The following is a 17,500-nucleotide window of genomic DNA, read 5'->3' on the forward strand; positions in this document are numbered from 1 at the left end:
GAACGGTGGGATGTTACTGTAAGTTAAACTAAAGGTTGGAATATTTGGTTAAATGGATGGTTGGATGCAATATTGATTGATCGAGTGGCTGGATGCTTAGTTGATTGGTCGGATGGATGAGTCATGGGTTGGTGGGTTTTATCGATTGAACAATCGATCGGTTGTGTAGTTGGTTAAACTAATTGGTAGAGCGACCAATGACCATTGATTCAAACAAATCTGAGGGAAAACACTGCCTGATTGATTGATTGATCATCTTATTATGTAATGAGAAGATGAAACGGTGAACGTATACTGTATATACCCATGAGACTCATGGTGCTGTTGTCTCCCCCCCGGCCAGGTGGCAGACTCCCCCCACACGCGGGAGGCGGAGGTGAGGTCCCATCTGAAGCTGGTGGAGGAGGAGGCCAACCTGCTGAGTCGACGCATCGTGGAGCTGGAGGTGGAGAACAGGGGGCTCCGAGCAGAGATGGACGACATGAAGGGACCTCAAGGTACACACACACATAATATATATATCAGTGGTTCACCAGGGGTCCTTGAGGGAGTTCCAGGGGGTCCCCAGCTAAATGATAGTTAGGAACCAAATGGACCCTTATGGGGCTGTAACTCAGAGATTGTACAGGTCCATTTGGTTCCATTTGTACACTCTCAGAGTTAAATTAACGATGATTTTACAATATAAATCGGGGTCCCAGAGATAGAAATTCCATTACATTCAGGTCAAACTGGGCGTCCTTGATATGAAAATGGTTGAGAATGCCGTAAAAAATCTTCTCTTATGGGGGGTCCCTGGCATATGTTTTCAAATGGGGGTCCGCGGGCTAATTAGTCTCAATTTGGGGGTCCTTGACATGAAAATGTTTGGGAACCACGGATATATATATATATATTTTTTTTTTTCAATCTGAGTTGTTTGTTTTGAGGTTATGACATTGTGTTTAGTCAAAGAAAAAAGGTGACGATGACTACAGTCCTTGTGGTCCTTGAGGTGCTCAAAGTTAAAAGACTAGTTTACAATGAAGAGGGTCCCATTGGGACAGGCTTAGTTCAAGCACACTCTTGAGCAAGGATAGATTAAAAGTTGTTGTTTGAATCTATCCTTGCTCAAGAGTATGTGCTTGAAGCCTGTCCCGATACGTCCCCTCTTCATTGCATTGTGTTTTAGTGTAGTGTAACTAAATATCTTGAATATAATAATGCAACCATATTTTCCATAAAAAACAACCTTGTTTTTTTCTGCTCCTGTTAGTATAATGACTTTCCTTGACTCTATACCTCCTTTTTCCATTCCTAGACAGCCCTCAGGAACTCATCGATGGCTTGGGGGCGGGGCTTGGCCTGGGAGGGGGCGGGGCCATAGTCATGGGAGGCGGGGCTTCGTCTGAGAACGTGATGGAGCTCCAGAGACACCTGCAGTTCGTGGAGGAGGAGGCGGAGCTTCTGCGGCGCTCCCTGATGGAGATGGAGGAGCAGAACAAGCTGCTCATGAACGAGATCAACCGCTGCAAGTCGGACCTCCCTCCCCCGGCCACGACCTCCGCCAACAACCTCTCCTCCCATTCGCTGACGTGTCTGGTGGATGGAATGCTCAACGACAGCCCGGTGCATTCCATCGGCAGCATACAGGTCAGTTGAACGTTACAATTTGTATTTCTGTTTTCTTATAAGGCTTCGTAATCACAACTTGCACAGGGCAGATATGAGAAAAAAGAACAAAAACATGCACATTCAACCCAAGCTTGGGCAGGTGCCGAGCGGCGAGCGGTATACAAGAATACAAAATAAGGACGCTCGCACGCTGAGGGCTCCAATGCTGTGATAGATGCCTTTTTATTGCACCAAAAGGTGACTGTTACAGACACCCTTTATTACCTTTTTATTGCACCAAAAGGTGACTGTTACAGACACCCTTTATTACCTTTTTATTGCACCAAAAGGTGACTGTTACAGTCACCCTTTATTATCTTTTTATTGCACCAAAAGGTGACTGTTACAGTCACCCTTTATTACCTTTTTATTGCACCAAAAGGTGACTGTTACAGTCACCCTTAATTACCTTTTTATTGCACCAAAAGGTGACTGTTACAGTCACCCTTTATTACCTTTTTATTGCACCAAAAGGTGACTGTTACAGTCACCCTTTATTACCTTTTTATTGCACCAAAAGGTGACTGTTACAGTCACCCTTTATTATCTTTTTATTGCACCAAAAGGTGACTGTTACAGTCACCCTTTATTATCTTTTTATTGCACCAAAAGGTGACTGTTACAGTCACCCTTAATTACCTTTTTATTGCACCAAAAGGTGACTGTTACAGTCACCCTTTATTACCTTTTTATTGCACCAAAAGGTGACTGTTACAGTCACCCTTTATTACCTTTTTATTGCACCAAAAGGTGACTGTTACAGTCACCCTTTATTACCTTTTTATTGCACCAAAAGGTGACTGTTACAGTCACCCTTTATTATCTTTTTATTGCACCAAAAGGTGACTGTTATAGTCACCCTTTATTATCTTTTTATTGCACCAAAAGGTGACTGTTACAGTCACCCTTTATTATCTTTTTATTGCACCAAAAGGTGACTGTTACAGTCACCCTTTATTACCTTTTTATTGCACCAAAAGGTGACTGTTACAGTCACCCTTTTGGTGCGATAAAACGTCATCTATCACAGCGTCGGAGCCCTCAGTGTGCGAGCGTCCTTCACAGGGCAGAAATGACAAATAACTTCAACATACAAATCAACCATTAAGGGATCACCCTGATAACTGTGACAGGCCTACTACATGCAGGAAGGGTCGGTGCTCATCAGCACGGAGGCTCCGCCCCAGGAGGAGGAGCTCAGAGCGGCACGGCTCCAGATCGGAGAGCTGGGCGGCAAGGTGAAGAAGCTGCAGTACGAGAACCGCGTGCTGCTCTCCAACCTGCAGCGCTGCGACCTGGCCTCCTACCACGCTCCCTCGTCAGCCTCGTCCTCCGCTCCTGCCCTGCGACTGGCCTTGGAGACCGACGCCGAGGCGGGAGACTCGGCCGAGTGCCTCCCAACCAGGTAAAGGACATGGTCTAATCTGTTGTTAATGCTGCACCCATCACGTCTGTCAGGATAGTATATGGATTCATTCTGCAGCCTCAAATAATGATTTACTGTACCAAACTATTAGTGTCCAACAGAGTTTCAGGTCCCCAGGAAGACTAGAGGCTCTTCCATGTGTCTCTAATGGGGATCCTTTAATAAACATAAACATAGTTGCACGATACCACAAAGGTTGTAAAAACACGTCTTTAAATATTATTCATATTTCAGGGTGTGCTGATTGCTCAGCTAACGCCATTAGAGGCCACAGAACAGACCTACTCGAGAAGTCACAATTCCACTCTCGTTCAATTCAATTCAATTACATTTTATTAAAGTGTCAAATCACAACAACTTGTCTCAAGACACTTTACATGTAGAGCAGAGATCCAACAATTTTGCGACAATGGTAACGAAAAACTCCCCCTTAGGAAGAAACGTCAAGCGGAACCTGACTCTAGGGTGGGTGGCCATGGTCGGGGGAGATAAATAGAGCGGAAAATAGAGAGAGAAGTAGTTCATGTCCTGTCCTATCATCCCTATCCTCTCTTTCCCCTCAAAATATATCTGTTCGTCATTGCTATCCCCAGCCCGCCACACCGCGAGGGCCCTGTAGGGGGCGAGAATGACCCGCTGGAGATCCGGGAGAAAAAGAGGAAACGGGAAGAAGAAGACAACTATGACTCTGTGACGTCACGTCCTGTGTGCCTGGCTCTGAAGGAGCGCGACGCCTTGCTGGCCATGAGGGACCAGGCTCGCCTGGTGTCCACGGCCATACAGCTCATCACCTCCCCAGACTCCAACTGTCTGACCTCGTCTCCATCCATCTACCATAAGGTCTGCCACAACGCCGAGGACGCAGGTTCATGTGACCTGGAGAAACATCAGCCTCACAACCAGGTAACTCGTCTTTTTTTAGTATTAGCACATTTTCTGTAAGTCTATTTATTTTAAGTCTATATTTTCTGTAAGTCTATTTATTTGAACGATGAATTGAGTACAATTGTATTGGTATTTTTAACTACCTGCACCGTTCACAAACGTGTTAATAAAGTATTCAATCTATCAATCAATCAATTTTGATGTATGGGTATTTAGACGATCTAAATACTGGCTCTGTCACCAAAAGAGTTTGACTCCATTTCCCAGGGGGCTTAGAACCACCTCTATGATTAGGTTCCGCTGCCTCTAATTACTCCAATAGATATATGCTACAGTATATAGTTTGAGCTTTTTATTTATTGTCTGATTATGGGCCTACATGTTACTTTGTCTAATTTATGGATGCAAATCCTGTTATTTTGACACATTTAACTGTAGTTACTGTGCTGCTAGGTCTGTTTTCACTTACTTGAATTCAAAGTAGCGTATACCACTGTACTGCTGTTGTCACTAACATATATTCCAGTTTCTATTGTCTGACAACTGCATGGCTATGAAAACAGATTTGATGGAGGGTAATACAATTGGCTAGCCAAGTGTAACAGTAAATCCTCTGGGTTGTTCTGCAATACTCGGAATTCAACAGACCACTTTTTATGGTCTTGCAGTTGTCTAACAAAATAAACTCAAACATAAGTCACAATATGTCAGTGACAACACTTGCTATACAGTATACACTATAGGAATCTTCATATCGCTTGTAGTGGTGAGGAAAGATATTCATTTTTGGACTGGGATATGCTTGTTGATGCTGTTCTGCTTTCAAAACATAACATTCTGTTTGCGTACGACTATGCTTCTAACCGACAGATCTCTGAGCTGTCAGAGTTGGCAGACAGACCTCTGGTTGGAGCTCTGACAGGGAGACTTCAGGCACTCCACAGCCAACTCCAAACCTTCGTGGAGCGTGTAGAAAGCCTGGGCTGCTCCCCCGGAGGAGGCGGGAGAGATCCTCAAGTGGAGGGGGCCTCTCCTCAGCCTCTGCTGTCTGAGTCTGCTGCCTCGTGTCTGGATATGCCACCCGCCTCCCTCCCTCGTCCTGTGCTCCATAGCCAAGATAGAACAGGCACTGCTGCAGAGAAGGTACAGGAGAAGACAAACACTCACTCCTCTCTGCGCGCACTCTCTCTCTCTCTCTATCTCTCTCTCTCCAGCTATCCATACGCCTCTCTTTCATAATTTTGTCATCTTTGTAATGTTGTATTTTATATATTTTTGCCAATCTTCTATACCTTTTGTGGCAGATTGTTTTTCTATCGTCTCTGTCTCCGTTTTCAGTTTATCCTCTGTTTAACCCATGGATTGGCTCTTACTCAACCTACCCTGCTCCGTCCCCAAATACACTGCTATGCTTCCTCCCTGTAGAGCAGAATGGATTTACACCCCAGCCTCAAATACGATTGACCTAAATGCACTGCTCTGTACTGACACCAAAATAAACCCATAAGACGGCATGATATGAGATTAAATTCATTGAGATTAGATGAAGTGAGAACATAAGAAATCTCTTAAATCCTATATATAGTACTTACCAGAATCCCCCAACAATTTATCTTAAGCCCGCTCTTTTTTCAATCGCCCAGAAATAGCCGATGTACAAGCTCACAGAATATCCATGCTAGGGTTCATGTGGTTAATTAAGTGAGCGCTCCGTTGGCTCAGCCAGTGCTAGCAACATACTGTACATCAAAACCTACTCATGGGTTATTGCCATGGGTAATGGGTTGTGATCAGATTTGAGCTGGTAATCCGTGTAAATCCATTCACAGACTGCTATACCTTCACCCTCTGCATGAATGCTACGATGCATCTGAACCTGTTATGTGTAGATGACGTAGCTAGCTAGCACCACAGGCCTCAAATGGAGCCTCTCTGTTGCATGATAGTTCATTAAGAGGTCATGGAGCATCATCATTCATATCCTTCAATATGTGGATGATGAGGTAAAGCTTACATGTGCATAAAGCATACAGCATACTGTAGGTTGGCCCATCAACCATAGTGGTCTCATGGCTAGGAATGTTTGGAGATAAACATGCAGCCATGCTGGAGGACTGGCAGCAGAAGGAGAGATTGAAAAGCCATCACAATAATGAATCTAACTAATGGTTTAGAAAAAACAAAACGTCATTATAGCTGAAACGTTTTTTGATAATACAAAAGTAAGTTGTGAAAATTGCCGGTCGGTCCCATATACAGTATGCATATTGTCCACATGACCATACATGTGCATAGTCGGATCTGTGGCTCTGGACAACCGGAGCTCCATATATGCATATATATATATATATATATATATATATATATATATATATATATATATGTGTGTGTGTGCATCTTCAAGCTCGCTTCTTGATTATTCAATTCATCGAAAAAGTAATCGAGTAAATAATTGCTAAGATATTAATCAATAGTTACAACTCTACTAACAATACGATAAAAGCAGCTAGTTTAAACTTTCCATTTGAACGATCAAGGCATGGAGAGGGGATGGCACTACAGTCTTTCCTTCTGTTGACATTTCCTAGCATCCCATGATAGGCCTCCATTCCCACACCCATGTTGTCTACGTTCATAGATGTCTACATAATTCATCATTTATTGGAATGTATACTGTTAAAATTGGTTATTTTCGAAAATTACTTTGCAAACAAATAGAACATTTGCTCTCAAATAGGGATAAATAATTTGTGTTGGCGAGTTGAATGTGTCATGTCAAATTTAGTTGTTTTGCAATCTTTAGTTGTTTGATTGTCAACTCAGTTTCAATAATGAATGTATGGTATCTATTTATCCGAGTCGTGTGCTGCAGAGATAAAGCTATCATATGACCGTGTCGCATGCCGAGAAATAGCAGATCTACAACATGTCGCATTCTGAGCTTGTATACATTGGCTATTTCTGGCACTGGGCACGGCCGTATACAATGGACTACAACGTCAGCATAGGACTGAATTTCAGCATAAGACTTCAGCTCCATTAGAGGCCCAATCTGAGTCCCAACCTCCCTTCCACTCTCCTCCTCCTCTCTTCCTCTTCCCTTCTCCATCCCTCACTCCTCCCTCTCACGGCATGGGCACCATAACCACCTCCACCTCCCTGCGCTCTCCTCTCTCACCTCCCTCCCTATAACTCCAAACATACCTCTCTTTAACTCTAACTAAATTCCCCTCCTTCTCCTTAACCTCCATGTTTTCTTCCTCTGCTCCTGTCCTCTTTCGCTTCCCCCTCAGCCGTCGCTCCTTCCGTCCATCGTCTTCTTCTTTCTGTTCTGCACTCTCTCTTCCTCCTCCCTGACTAAGCTCGTATTCCTTTACATCCTGTTCTTCGTGTTGTGAGATCCATTCCTTCTTTTCGTTTTCCGTTTGACTTTCATTTGTTTATGTTGTTTTATGGCTGTGTGACATACGGGGCGGACGCCATCTCGAATAGTTTTTCCGGTCTCTTATCGTTGTTGTTTCTTTGTCTTTGTTTTGCTTTCAATCCCCTCCTCTCCTTTCCATTCCTCCTTCCCTTCCTCCCTCACTCCTCGTTCCCTCCCTCTGTCTCTCTCTTTTGTACCACTCTCCCCTTCCACTCCTCCTTCTTTCATTCTTTTGTTTCTTTTTTTCTTTTTTTGTTTTCTTCATTAACTTGCCCATGCATGCATGCAGCAACCTGACTTTAGGGACCAATCAGAATGCAAGGGGAAAAGTCACGCAGAGGAGATCAGCCAATCAGAAGACAGTAACAAGGAGCTGGGCCAGGAAATGCAAGACGAACAGGAAGAGAAAGAGACTGATGATGCATTGGTGGGTTGCACAAACGCACACAGTGCATGCACCGTGCACAGTCACGAGCTTGCGGGCGCACGCGCGCGCACACACACACACACACACACACACACACACACACACAATGTGCAAGTATGTTCTCAGCATTATCAGGTGCATTATATAGAAACCCATGGATAGACGGGGAATGCATTTATGCAACTGTCAACTATGTCAGCTGTGCTGGTTTGTTGAGAAAAATGCACACATGAGAGTATAGACACAAACACACACACACACACACACACAATGTGCAAGTATGTTCATTATTGACAAACAGATATTTTCAGTACGCTGTTCACAAACATACTGTAGGTGTAGGACTTCCAATGAACATGTTTTAGTGCGCTCATGAATAACACTGACACTGTGTTACTGTAGCAACACCCCACTCTAAACACACACACACACACACAATGACATCAACATCAGCTGGGGAACAAACAGGAAGAGAGGCCTATTGTCTGTCTGACCTTTTTCTTGGTCCTGTTCCCATGGCAACATTGGCTGTGTACTGTGTGTGTGTGTGTGTGTGTGTGTGTGTGTGTGTGTGTGTGTGTGTGTGTGTGTGTGTGTGTGTGTGTGTGTGTGTGTGTGTGTGTACATGGTGCATATTGTAGTGTGCGTGACGTGCGTGCGTGCATGCGTGTGCGCGCATATTCATATTATTATGTGAGATTGTGTGCTTGTGTGAGTACCGTTTGTGAAGTTGTGTACGTGGAGGGTACACACGTAGACAAGGGTGTGTCCATGTATGTGTGCACACGTTTGTGTTTTTACTGTACATGGGAAAGAGACAGAGAGAACAAACTGACAAGGCAACAGAGTGTGAGTATGAGAAAGAGCGAGAGAGAGAGAGAGGAAGACTTACAGACAGTGATGGAGAGAGAGAGAGAGAGAGAGGGACTCAGAGCAGACAAACAGAGATGTGTGTGCGTGTGTGCGTACATGCATGCGACTCCAAGCCAGGCAGTCATCCATGCTGACCGAATTGACATACGTGACAGTTTCATAAATGTTATTCCCTGGCCTGTATAACTGGACTTTCTGTATACTGTGTGTTGCTGTGAAAGCTGTTTCTGTGGTCTATATAGGATGGAGATAAACAGTAATGTAATGCATGGAAATACAGAGAAGAGCTGAGCTGTAACAGAGCTCCGTTTCACTGACGTCTCCTCGCAGAAACCAAATGGTGAGAAATGGAAACACAGTAAGCCACTTACAAGACCTGAGAGAGAAGAGGAGGCTTGAGAAGAAGATACAAAAATGAGTGTGATGGAGATGTGGGGGGGGGGGGGGGCAGAGAGACAGGGGCATAGAGGAAGAAAAGGAGAGGTGCAGAGAAATAACTTCACGTATTGGTCGCTCAGAGCTCTGTGAAATGAATTCTATCACTCACTACAAAAAAACACTGTCCCTCTGTAAATTACCCAGCATGCGTCTGTAGCTTCCTATTAAATGTGAGTGGGGAATTGGGGATGTTCCCTGGCTGGCAGGCTGAAACATCACAATTACCGGAAGACATGGGCTTAGTTGTAAAAGGGAATGGCAGTCTATTTGTTAACATTAGTCATAAGTAGGTTTGACATCAGGTTGTTGCTGGTACAATCCTGGGGGCAGAGAAAGACAGAGTTATGAATCTCAGTGTGTAAAGTCAGTGAGCATCAGATTTGAACACCTTTCAAAGCTTTAAAAAAAATAGTAACTTAAGCCGTTTGGGAAGGATCTATTAACTAACTCTAGGTGAGAGCAGGAGTGGACCTGGTGAGACGTAGGAGGGGCCCGGACAGGAGGCAACCCACAGAGCCTAGTCCCTCCACATACCAGAGTTGTACCTCTCAGTCCCGGCATAGTAGTTCCGGAGTGGTCCCAACGGATTGTGCGGCGGCCCTGTCAGGATACGTCCCAGTTGCATCCAGGCGATGTTATTTTCGTTATAACGCATAGTTCAAGTGTTACCTAAATTAGTGTATGTAAAAGAGCATTCTACTCAGCAAAGCATTCCTATTTGAAATATCTGATCATGCAGGAGCTGCCATCGAACTTCCATTACAGTATGTGCTGACATAATTATTGCCCTCACTACATAATAGAATGGGCCTTAGAATAGCGAGCTCATAGTATGCTGTCCAAAAAATGGTACACTATTTTATCTCATGCAGTACCGTTTTATCCAAACGGTACAGCTGCATTGACATTTTATTTTGACAAATTTGGGGGAACGGTGCCCCAGTGTGAAGCACAGCCAGTGACTCTGTGTTACCGTATATACCGTGACTATGTGGATTTGCGGATAAGCATATCGCCTACAGTACTTTCTGAAATACATGTTCAACATGAAGTAGTATTTTGGTTAGAATGTAACATGGTGGTGCTTTTATTTAGAAACACAAGTGACGTCGTAATTTCATTATCCGTGACTGCTATTATTTAATTTGTTTACATTCAACACTCCAAACTCTAACGAACCGGGGCAATTTTAACGCAGTCACGCAACACAACGCAACGTGGGCAGTGGAGCCACCCTTCATTGATTAAAAAGGGAACATTCCCTGACGGTGACGGAGACGCGACGCTGACGCGCCCGGTGGAGCCCCGGTGTAACCCTGCAGCCACACCTTTATAAGATGTTGCTCAACCATAAGCTGTTAAGCAGAGATGCCTTTTTGCCCATTCCTTAACACATTTGAGTTGCACAACAATTACACAATATGCCTACATTTCAAGCCACTGACAACACATTGCAGTGCATTGCACATTTGATAATTATGTACCGTATAGCCTGCTGCACTTCTCCTCGCAAATCAGTGCAGAGCGAGTCACCAAAACAACAGACGCAAGGAAGGAGGCGAGGCAAAACTCACCACTGTGCCATTAGAAATGATCATTATGCCGATGCATGCACTGCATGCCTCACACCAGAGTCTAATAACACCCTGTCCAATCGTTAGCTAATAATAGTAAACTACTATACGTGCAATGTGTTTATGAAGCTCCACAGATCACAATGTAGTGTTCAGTAACAAAGCTGCACTATAAATCTGGGTGCATATCTTAAAAATGTTTCTCTATGCGCACAAAGTACAAGAACAATGTTGGTTTTCAGTGGAGAAAACAAACATGTTTCTACAGACATACAATGGTCAACAACTACTATCCAACTTTGCTCTTCACTTCCTGTTGCTGCTGCGTTTGTTTATGGCCTGTTTGTTGACATTGTGCACTCCAAACTCTGAGCTGTGGTTGGTCTGCCTTTGCAGGGGTTTACAAATGCACATGTACTGTATACATACAGATATACATGCAGCAAGCCCTTTGGCCTTGCCATACAAGGTTCAGAATTCGTTATATTTAAAATTTAGAGGATATAACAGTTGATCTTCTTGGGGACCTGGCCCAGACTACTGCTGTTTTCATATAGCTGTTATAGTCCTGGTACAATACGTACATGTTATAAACCAGTAGATCTCTTATGTAGATCTTCTATTTTCTTCTATAGTGTGTGTGTGCGTGCGTGCATGCATGCGTGCGTGCGCGTGTGTGTGTGTGTTGTATTGATGGAGGAGGTCTGATCTGAGGCCTGTAGACCTGCACTGACAGGGAACATTAGAGGTATAGTGTTGGATCGATGCTTCTAACTCACTCAGCAACTAAATGAGGCGTGCTTGAAATGAGATGAGGTGTGGGCGCCTGCATGTCTGCATACTGTGCATGCATGTGTTTTGGTGTGTGCAAGGGTGTTTTTGTGCGTGCGTGCGTGCGTGCATGCGCGTGTACATATGTGAGAAAGACAGCGATGTAGCGTGCCACAGCTCTGATCTGAAGGGTGTTAACTCTCTCTCTCTGTCGTCTTTCGTTCCCGCTCTCTCCTACTCTGTTTCACACTGTTCTGCCCCCCCCTTCCCCAACCCTTCATTCTGTCTCCGTATCTACCTCCCTCTGCCCCACCCATCCTATTTTCCACTCCATTCAATCTATCACTGCCACTTCTCGCCGTCATCAATCCCTCTTTCATCCTCCTGTCGTCCCCCTCTCTTTTCCTGACTCCGTCCCTCTGTTTCCCGTCTTCTCTCCTTTCCGTCCCTTCTCTGCTTCCCTCTCGGCTAACCTGTCTCTTCTGCTCTCCTGCTGTCGTCCTCACCTCCTCCTCCTCCAGGCGGTGGAGTCCAGACTGCAGCACCTGCTGTCACAGGCAGAGGAGGTGACCCGCGGCGTCCAGGAGGACTTAGAGGAGGCGAGGCAGGCTCACAGAGAACACTCCCTTAAACTAACGCAGGTGGGTTTACACTTTCACGCACGACCGCAGTAACGCACACGCACCAACAAACATGTAATGAAACAAACAAAGTATCGCACAAAACGCTCAACAAACACACATGCGGTCTGCCTTGATCAGCAAACACTTTTCCCCAGGAGTAGGCTAGAAACATCACTGAAGAAATAATGAATTAACCCAGAAATAGTAGGAAAATATAATTTCATTCACAGAAGAAAGAATAACTTTAGCCACATTATATCCCTGATGAAAAACAGACAATTGAACTTCTCAATGTTTATATGTAATCAATGTGTATTGCTACTAGCTGACTGTATAATTATAATCTGGGCTGCATACAGTATATATACAGTATTTAGTTATTCTAAGGAAGAAAAGAAATACATTAAAAACGTGTGTGCATGTGTAGCTCCAGGAGGAGCACCAGAAGGCCTTGCTTCGTCGGGACTTCCAGCTCCAGAGTCTGGACCTGCAGGCCCGCCTGCAGCACCGGTTCTGGAGCCAGGAGAGGAGCCTGCTGACCCAGGAGTCTCAGCAGCTCAAACAGAGCCTGCTGCTGCTCAGCCTCAAGCTGCGCTGCTTCCTCAAACAGTGGAGGCTGGGAAGGAAGCTGGACACCGAGGGGAAGGATGTACTGGAGGTATATATATATACAGTATAAGGGAAGAAGGAGGGAGGGATAGGGAAGAAGGAAAGGGTGGGGATGGACATGGAGAAAATGAATGGATGAATGAAGGAAGGAAGGAAGGAAGTAGTGAGTGAGTGAGTGAGTGAGTGAGTGAGTGAGTGAATGAATGAATGAAGGAAGGATGGATGAAGTAGTGAATGAATGAATGGATGGATGGATGGATGAAGTAGTGAATGAATGAATGGATGGATGGATGGATGGATGATGGATGGATGGATGAAGTAGTGAATGAATGAATGAATGAATTAACTAACGAACGAACAGGGATGGAAAACAGGGATGAAGAGAGGGAGAGATGGATAAGGTCATGGTGTGTTCTGTGATTGGTCTATTAGGTGAACAGCCTGAAAGACCTCTACCTGCTATTGGAGGAGGAGAATCTGACAAGCCCCACCCACCACACAGACAGGATGGCCGCTGCAGAGGAGCAGCCACTCAGCCCGTCTATCAAGGTGATGAAAACAAAAAGGAAAAGAAAATATCGATTATCGATTATTAATTTTCATAATTGATTTCGGGTCCTATTAACGATAATCGATGTATTAATCGGACCCATCCCTAACACACACACACACACACACACACACACACACACACACTCTAACATGCTCCCTGCTGTATACCTTCCACTGTAGTCCAGTGCGGTCAGCAGTACCCTGGCTGACCTGAAGGTGGCGCTACAGGAGCTGAGTGGGGAGCTGCGTCAGGAGAGACAGGGCTCTCAGGAACTCACCCAGCAGTTTGCCAAGGCCAAAGCATCATGGGGAATGGAGAGAACCGACCTCAAGAACATCATCACACAGGTATGGATGGATGAGTGGTGACGGAGTCTTTCCATTTTCAGCAACAAAGATTTATTAGTGTGCGTCATTTCATTAAACAGAACACTTCACTCTTGATATAAACTAAAATCTGTATGACAGCAACCTGATTATGTTCACTGTTGAAGAATGAAATGAAATTTGCTACACAGAGAGAGAGAGAGAGAGAGAGAGTCAAGGGGCTGGAGGAGGCACGCATGCACACGCGCACGCACACACACACACACACACACACACACACACAGACACACACACACACACACACACACACACACACACACACACACACACACACACACACACCCACACACACACACACACACACACACACACACACACACACACAAATGCCTCATGAATCATGGTCTTGATCAGAAAGATTAGGCTCTCTCTTCCTGGAGTGAGATCATTTGTCTTCTGATTGGCTTGGCAGTGCATCTCCCCACCAATGGGAAATGAGAGCGCAGCAACAAAGAGATGAGGCATTGGCCTTTGCCTAATTGTGACGTGTCGTAGTGTTTCATGAGATTAAATTGACCAAGCAGCCCTTTATGGTTTAATCAGCGCTCGGTTCATTCAGCCCAGCTTCTTTTTAAACAAGGTGATCCGTCATCTGTGCGTCACACACACACATACACAATTAAACACACACACACACACACACACACACACACACACACACACAGACAACCAGAGGAATTAACGTGAATAAGTCCCACATGTGCACAGACACACCCATGCACGAAAACACAGACAACATTTCAATGCCATGATACATTTATTCACGGCATACTGAAAGTATGCCATAAATGCACTGCCCAGTGTGTGTGTGTGTGTGTGTGTGTGTGTGTGTGTGTGTGTGTGTGTGTGTGTGTGCGTGTGTGTGCATACAGTACATGCGTGCACCGTTGGAGCCAGTCTCTGTTCTGCCAACTCCACAACTATGCTATCACTTTGCCTTGAAGTGCACAATGTGTGCGTGCGTGCGTGCGTGTGTGTGTGTGTGCGTGTTTTAATGTAGACATCTGTCCACCATCCAGCCACATCAGAGCTGCAGGCATCCTGACAGTGATGGTACAACCAGCTGGCACTAAACTGTTGCTTTGTTGAAGTCACCAGACTTTGTCTGTCAAACAACAGCATGGTGTCCCTGTTGGGTGTAAACCTCATTTAAATTCAAAAATAGCAAAAATACAGTACACTGTGGTGTGATGAATTAATGTAAACAATTAATATACATAGAACGTTGAAATCTAGAGATACGATTATGCCTGATAGCGTCGATATAATTTAACGACTCCTCCTGAATATATGAAGGCTAATAATCTGATTGTGACGTGAAGTATATGATAATACAACGTTATGATATATTATGATACGCTTAACACGGGTGGTGCGATAACACCCGTTTGTTTAGGGTGATCTGAAAATAGTAAATAAGCTAGTCGTGTTTGTTTATTTGTCTGTTTAGCCGCGGTGCTCTTGGTAAGGGAAAAACGTTTAGGAAACCAGGAAAACAGCTACTCTCTGTTGGGGGCCGCGGGAGAAGGAAAGAAAGGTGGCAAAATACAGAAGAAATACAGAAAATGGCCTTTGTCAGGGCTGCACTGCACAGGTGTGTAGCGAGCTTGTTGTGGTAGGTGCTTCTGGTTGGGAAAAAGACAGTATTAGACAATAACACATACATTTGGACTTGAAATAGTTTTTTCCACAGTGTTTTTCCACACTATAGCAACTGTGTCACATTTCCATAACATCCAGGTTATATCGTTCGTCATCATATATTTTTTTTCCTCCAAACTAAATTTAGCATCTATTTTTATCAGGGTTAAGATCTGGGTTCTATTCTATTCTAATACACCTGGCACAGGGTCTGTGTATGTAAACATTGTGGTTGCTGGAGGCGTCCCCTGCCCCAGATTACAGCTACATGAAGGAGGTTCACAGTCACACTCACAGATAGCTTTAACTTTAGCTTCAGGAACTGTTCCTTCAGGAAATGGCCTGCATTAAACAAACTTTAAACAAAAGTACCATGACTAATGCATACCTGCCAGCCTCACACCATCAGATAAAAGGAGATTTAAAAAAACAAATCAGAGGGGGCGGGAGGGGACGACGACGACAGAGAGAGAGAGACAGAGCTCACACCTTCAAACAAAAACAATCAAATACTGCCATGGTTGCTGGTGAGGCAACTGCACCGACCTACACCGCAAAGTATTGCAGAGGGTTGTGCGGACAGCCGAACGCAACCTTTAGTGATTTGCATATCAAAAAATAACACCTGTGGGAACTTGAAGTGAGGGGCGCTAATATATTAAAGTCAAAATCAAAAATCACATCCGTGTGAAGTGGGGGGCACTATTATCATCGTACATCATCATGAAATTACATGTCGATTTGCTCAGACACATGACGTAAATTCTCCTTTCATTGTCAATGGCAAATGTGACACGAGTTAGGACAAAGAGCTGTATATAGGAGGGGCTAGCACCCCTAAAAAACCCAAGGAACTACGCAAATTAAAAATAACACCCACATGTATGTTTTATGTAACCACGGTAACAATGTCAATTTGGTGAGGTCACTTACTGAACTGCACTCCTCTCTGCTTTAGCGTGACTGTGCTGTGCTGTGTCCTGTTCTGTTTATTCACACTTGTGATTTACAAACCACTGTTTGATATTGGAATGCAGCCAATGGGTTTGTGGGTTCAGTGCCTTGTGTATGACAACACATCCACAGACAGTGATGATGTGTTTTCTGCCAGAGAAACAAGTCAAGTTTATTGCAGAGACAGATTGGCTTCAAGCTTAGGATAGGATTGTGGTTAGGGTTGTTTTGTGCCTTTCAATAGTTGTTGTAACTTGTACTGTACTTTGTTCTTGTGCTGACTGAATATTTGCCATTAATTAATTGTCTTTGTTCATATGGGATATATTTTCTATAGAAAGGAGCAGCAACTCTACTCAGAGCCCCCCAAGGATGACAGAGCTTTTTCACCTTACTGTATATATCCAAAGGGAGACGCTATATAGCTACCCTCCTGAGAAAACCCATTTTGGTGATTCCCCACCATATAATGTCGTTCCCCAACTCTGTCTGTCTATCACTATCGAATACATGCTTAAGACCACCCCCCACACACCCCCCTGACATTTGTACACTTTTAAAGCGTTTTCTTATTTTTCTTGGGCCTTTCTTTGTGTTTGAACACTGAGGATTGTACTTTGTAGTTGACGTTGATATTGAGATGAAGGAGCGTGTGTAATGTTGTGTACGGTCCCAGTGAGCGCTGTATGATCAGCGCTGAGGCAGGTGATCTTTCATGTCTCCATGAAGCCCAGCAGGTCTTTCATTAGAATTCTCCCACGCTAAACGGCTCGGTGCTAAAACTCGTTAAGGAGGTACCGCTCGTTAAGACACGCACAACATTAGGAATCTCCCCCGTCGCCACGGGAGATGGAGGGGGGGGGGGGTTAGTTGATGCCAGACGCTTCCATTAGAACCATATAAGGACGCCATGGACTGAGCCAGGCAGAGAGGCATATGAGGATTGATGGGGAATGCTTTACTAGGACTGTGTGTGTGTGTCTGTGTGTGTGTGTGTGTGTGTGTGTGTGTGTGTGTGTGTGTGTGTGTCTGTGTGTCTGTGTGTCTGTGTGTCTGTGTGTGCGTACATACGTACGTGCGTGCATGCGAGAGAGAGAGATATCTCACAGTTTGTGACTGTGCATGGTAGCCTGTGCATTTGCGTGGGGAAAAACAAATGTGAGATTTTGATAAATGGCTTGATAGGTTGGTGTGGGTGTGGGTGTGTGTGTGGGCGTGCGTGCGTGTGTGCGTGATTGATGTGTCTGGTAGCTTCAGAGAGGC

The 17,500-nt window shown here is 44.6% G+C and overlaps 1 protein-coding gene across 1 annotated transcript in view; it reads left to right on the forward strand.

Moving 5' to 3' along the window:
• mtcl2 (microtubule crosslinking factor 2) overlaps nt 1-17,500 on the forward strand; it is a 272,313-nt gene that overhangs the window by 244,511 nt on the left and 10,302 nt on the right. Inside the window, exons 8-17 of the mRNA XM_080764535.1 lie at nt 344-497; nt 1,301-1,632; nt 2,787-3,058; nt 3,673-3,982; nt 4,835-5,107; nt 7,678-7,815; nt 11,993-12,112; nt 12,522-12,752; nt 13,136-13,252; nt 13,436-13,603. Coding sequence (XP_080620661.1) covers nt 344-497; nt 1,301-1,632; nt 2,787-3,058; nt 3,673-3,982; nt 4,835-5,107; nt 7,678-7,815; nt 11,993-12,112; nt 12,522-12,752; nt 13,136-13,252; nt 13,436-13,603 — 2,115 coding nt within the window. The remainder of the gene's footprint in view (nt 1-343; nt 498-1,300; nt 1,633-2,786; nt 3,059-3,672; nt 3,983-4,834; nt 5,108-7,677; nt 7,816-11,992; nt 12,113-12,521; nt 12,753-13,135; nt 13,253-13,435; nt 13,604-17,500) is intronic.

Source organism: Protomyctophum bolini (assembly GCF_963924005.1).
Source record: "Protomyctophum bolini genome assembly, chromosome: 5".
Classification (NCBI taxonomy): Eukaryota; Metazoa; Chordata; class Actinopteri; order Myctophiformes; family Myctophidae; genus Protomyctophum; species Protomyctophum bolini.